This window comes from Phyllobates terribilis, unplaced genomic scaffold (genome assembly GCF_046119375.1).
Source record: "Phyllobates terribilis strain yellow unplaced genomic scaffold, ASM4611937v1 Scaffold_11__3_contigs__length_659146591, whole genome shotgun sequence".
Lineage (NCBI taxonomy): Eukaryota > Metazoa > Chordata > Amphibia > Anura > Dendrobatidae > Phyllobates > Phyllobates terribilis.
In genome coordinates this window covers 148,225,195-148,229,751 of record NW_027362771.1, presented here as the reverse complement: position 1 = coordinate 148,229,751, position 4,557 = coordinate 148,225,195, and the positions used below count along the sequence as shown (strand labels likewise).

Below are 4,557 nucleotides of genomic sequence, written 5' to 3'. Positions count from 1 at the left end.
TAATTACATCCTTACAATTGTTGGATTTCCTTGAGGTTATTTCCAGGTGCTTATTTCCAAATCATGAAGGTATTAATGTAAAACCATGTAAATATTTTACTCTAAACCTATTCCAAAGTATTATTCCAAAATTATGGGTGCATCGAAGTTTCCTTCCAGGTATGTATATGATAGATCCGCTGTATACAGAAGGGGTTTCAGACAGTTTTTCGCCACTCTCGATTCTCGTGTCCTGAAATAAACACCTTTTTATTCCTAACACAGACAGACACGACTGTTTAAAATGCCAAGATAAGAAACAATTTATTATTAGAGAAGAAAAATCTCTCATTTAAAATAGAAATCTGTACATCTTTGTCACAATCAATATACATGAACTGTACAAATTTACAGCAGTTCATAATTTATCAAATAAAAGACTAACAAAGTTCACAAAATAGATGGTGGTTTGTGGAAAAAAAGGACTTTAACCAATTAAGTACAAGAAATTACAAAGCAGAACTCCACTTTCTAAAAATAAGAAGTTTACTCCGTCATAGAAAACTACAAGCTAAGAAATGTACAGATAAGCTGGCCGGTGAGAAGGCCATGGTTCAGACAGGGCCTCTAGGAAGGATCTTTAAAGCCTGTGGTCAAGGCAGAAAACGTCACGTTCAATACTTTCAAGTTCATGTCACAATATAAAGGATCAAGTATATATTTATATATAGGCAGACTAGGAAGGTCCCTCCCAGTTCTGTATACTGTACAACTATATCTATTTTCAGTGCAAGATATGTCTGCCATGTACAACTCCAGTAAGTGTCATATTCTCAACTCCTCACCTTGCAACCGAGCTGCCAGAGATAGTAACATAAAAACATTAGTGCAAGTTATATTCTGCAGGAGGCCGCAGAGAGAAAAAGAAGAAATCTTACAAATACTCTGAGCTTTGGGTTCACAGATGAAGGGCATGTACACTTTGTGTGTCCTACACTTGTCACCTGGCCGTGGTGACCACCGGATCTAATCCTAGAGGTCATCGGTCTAGGAGATAAAGACCTCCACTGCTCGCTGACATTATTTCAAGTGCTGACTGGTGTTAGGTGCACGGCACCCAGTGTGTATCTACCCCTACGACAATAGAATCACTAAACTCAACGTCCAGTGAGAAATAGTGCTACCTTTAATAGACAGGCTACTAAATGACCCAAAAAGTACTGTCCAAACCATGGCCCTCTCACGTCAGTAAGGTCTACTTCTATTTTGTGCCCGATCTTCACAGCTGTGACATTTGAAACTTCACAATCCATCCCCATAGGAGCCCTCCCAAATTAAAGATAATATTATTCCATCTGTTACAAGATGATACAGCCCCGGACCATATCTTAACCAGATACAGTCATCATGTTGTAGGCTTTGGAGGGACTTGTTCTGCCGATGAGTAGTTCATCTTTACAGCTGATTCTGTTCTCCACAAGGGAGGAGCTGCTATTTTGGCTACTGCCACCTGATGGTACAGCTTCATACAAAACGCATATAGAACCATCCTCCCCGATGCGGTAAGACACTTCATAGGGATCAATCCACAAGGTGAGTTCGCTTGGCAGAAGTTTAAACATTTCTTGGCTGCTCAGTCCAATACGGGTTGCCGCTTGCCCGATCAAGGGATCCATTTTGTGATTTATCCGAATGCAGCGGTAAGCAGAGCCTTTAGAGGGCTTCTCTGGAAACCAGTGCTGTCTGTAGTGCTCTGTGATGAAACAAGGTAACCGTTATCCACATGTACAAAAACAGCTTTATTTAGGTTAGAAGAGTGGGATACATTTCATATTTATATAATACACAAAGCCTAAAAAATAATAAACAGCAACAGCTGTGACAATAAAAAAAATAAAGTTACCCTCTGCTTCCTGGTGTTATAAGACCACTGCCGCAGTGACGTGGAGTACTACTGCCATCACCCACCAGCGCGGAGCCATGATGCGAATAGTATGGCATATGGTGTGACCAGTGATTGGCTGCAGCGGTCACATGGAGATTATGGGCAGGTTGTTTTCTTATTGCACTTACTGTTTTTTTCTTTTATATATTGTACTTATTTACCAATTAGCCTTATGGGTCTAGCTATACATCAAATAAACCCTTGTACAAATAAAATTGCAATGACATTAGAACATACACTGCAAGTAGATATATATACAGGAAGAAGAGTTGTGCTGCTTGGATAATACACACTTGGTGTAAGGGGAGGCACACAGGGCATTTTAGAGAATTCTATAGGCAGCCATACACATAGGATAAGCACTGACCACTGAATACTTCACAAATACGACTGACCGTGCCAGACTAAACCTGCAGATCAGAGACCTAGTCTGAAGACAGGTAATATACAGTGGGCTTGCACCAAGTCATTTGCTGTACTTGTCCAATCACGCCATACTCCTGTAGATTAATCCAGCCAACAACGGCCGAAGAGATCCAACCTGACAGACCGCATATCTGGAAGACAGCAGCCAGTCGTCAATCACAGCAGACAATACTCCGCATATAGTTTCCAACCGAAGGGCAACATGCTCAAAATCGCCTGTTTTAGCCAACTTTGAAGCATATGGGCACAAGGCGGGCGGAAGGAGATAACATCTGTGCTCTAGCAGCATACAATTATTCTCATCGGAGTCTGGTTACTGTGTGATGTGGCTAAAAAGGCACCGACAAACAGTGGCCGCACTGTGACGTCTGAGAAATGAGCTGGCGCTGATCCAATACAGTTACACAGAGTCACATATAGGTGTACAGAGGGGCAGGGATGTGCCCGGACAAATCCAAAACAGTGGCAAGAAGGACAGGGCTTGCTCTACTTTCTGACCACTGGGGGTGGGAGGGGGCACTTCTACAACACAACTCAGGGCAAACAAAGGCCAATCCCAATAATCACAGCGTACTGCTATGCATTACCCCCATCCATCACTTACTAGGAATGCGCCATCTTACCTGCCAGCAGTTCCAATAAGGACTGATCCCAAACAATCACCCTGTATTACCCCCATCACTGGGCACACCACATTTACTAGGAGGACTGTGCCCTCTTACCTGCCAATAATTTCTGTAAAGACTGAACCCAACAATTGCCCTGTATTACCCTCATCACTGGGCACCCCACATTTAATAGGACTGTGCCCTCTTACCTGCCAGCCGTTTCTGTAAGCAGTGATCCCAACAATTGTACTGTATTACCCCCAGCACCCCAGATTTTCTAGGACCAAGACTGTGCCCTATGACAAGACCAGAAGTTCCAGTAAGGACTGATCCCAACAATCACACTGTACTTCGCTGGATTACCCCCATCACCCTGCACTTACACACCCTTTAGCAGTTCCTATAAGAACTGATCCCAACAATCGCATTATACTGCCTGGATTTACTAGGACTGTGCACTTACCATCCAGTTCTAGTAATGACTGATCCCAACAATCACACTTTGCTGTATTTACAAGGGCTGTGCTCTCTTACCCTCCAGCCCCAATAAGGACTCACCCCAACAATCATACTGTCCTGTATTTATCAGGATGACTGTGCTCTCTTACCCTCCAGCAGTTCCTTTAAGGACTGATCCCAACAGTCACATTATACTGCCCTGCATTTACTAGGACTAGTACTGTGATCTCTTACCCTCCAGCAGTTCCTGTAAGGACTGATCCCAACAATCACACTGTGCTGCATTTACTAGGAGTACTGTGCTCTCTCACCTGCCAGCAGCTCCTGGAGGGACAGGTTGAAGGTCTGGAGCTCCCGATCGTTCATCAGCCCCTTGGTCCTCAGGAACTTGGAGATAAATCCCACCGCGGCGATGATCTCAGGCTTCATGCTGGCTCGGTGGTAGTGAGTATGCATGGGGGCTGCGGGGACAACTCAGGAACTTTCCCAGCGACGTTTATCGTGGCGTTATACTTATTGTTTTATCAATCTTGCGATTTTTTTTTCTATTTTATGGTTAAGTGCTTGGTTTACGGGCTATATCACTGACGTGAGCCGACGGGTGTCATGGCCGGAGAGACAGAGGAGTTGTGGTAGTTTACAAGTGCTTGTCTATAGTACATCCCTGGATGAGAAGGAGAGACCACCCTCCCTGTCACATTCACACACAACCACAACGCTCTTCCTCCGCTTCCCGTAGATAAAGTGAGCGCAGTCGCTTCCAGCTCGCTCTTTTATACTCGAAAGCCGAGGATGTGACGTCAGGGAGGCGTGGCTCTGATGACCGGCCAATGGCAGTATCGCACCATGCTGACAGCGTCGTGTTGCGGGGAGGACTGGGCCGGGCTGACGTCATCCAACTGTAAACAACTGAAAGCTCAGGGGGAAAGTCCCCTTGTAAACAGTCCGGAGCGGGGGAAGGGCTCTCACATATGCGCCAGTTATTATGGCCCGTCACATATAACCGTCACATACACATATCGCCGCCACATACAGGGGTGCACAGTTGCCGTCTCGCTTTACGCTACAATAGAGCGGGTGTGACCCCGCCCCCACCGGAAACCAGCCCCAGACAACAACAAGACAAAGTCACGGCTACAA

At 45.0% G+C, this 4,557-nt stretch overlaps 1 protein-coding gene across 1 annotated transcript; it reads right to left on the bottom strand.

Annotated features, from left to right (window-relative positions):
- Positions 1-277: 277 nt before the first annotated feature.
- BTG1 (BTG anti-proliferation factor 1) lies at positions 278-4,192 on the bottom strand. Its single transcript, XM_073651650.1, has 2 exons — positions 3,729-4,192; positions 278-1,732 (listed from the first exon to the last, which is right to left on the bottom strand). Exons 1-2 carry the CDS (start codon positions 3,871-3,873, stop codon positions 1,368-1,370), a joined length of 510 nt encoding a protein of 169 aa, XP_073507751.1. The 5' UTR covers positions 3,874-4,192; the 3' UTR covers positions 278-1,367.
- Between the last annotated feature and the right edge of the window lie 365 nt (positions 4,193-4,557).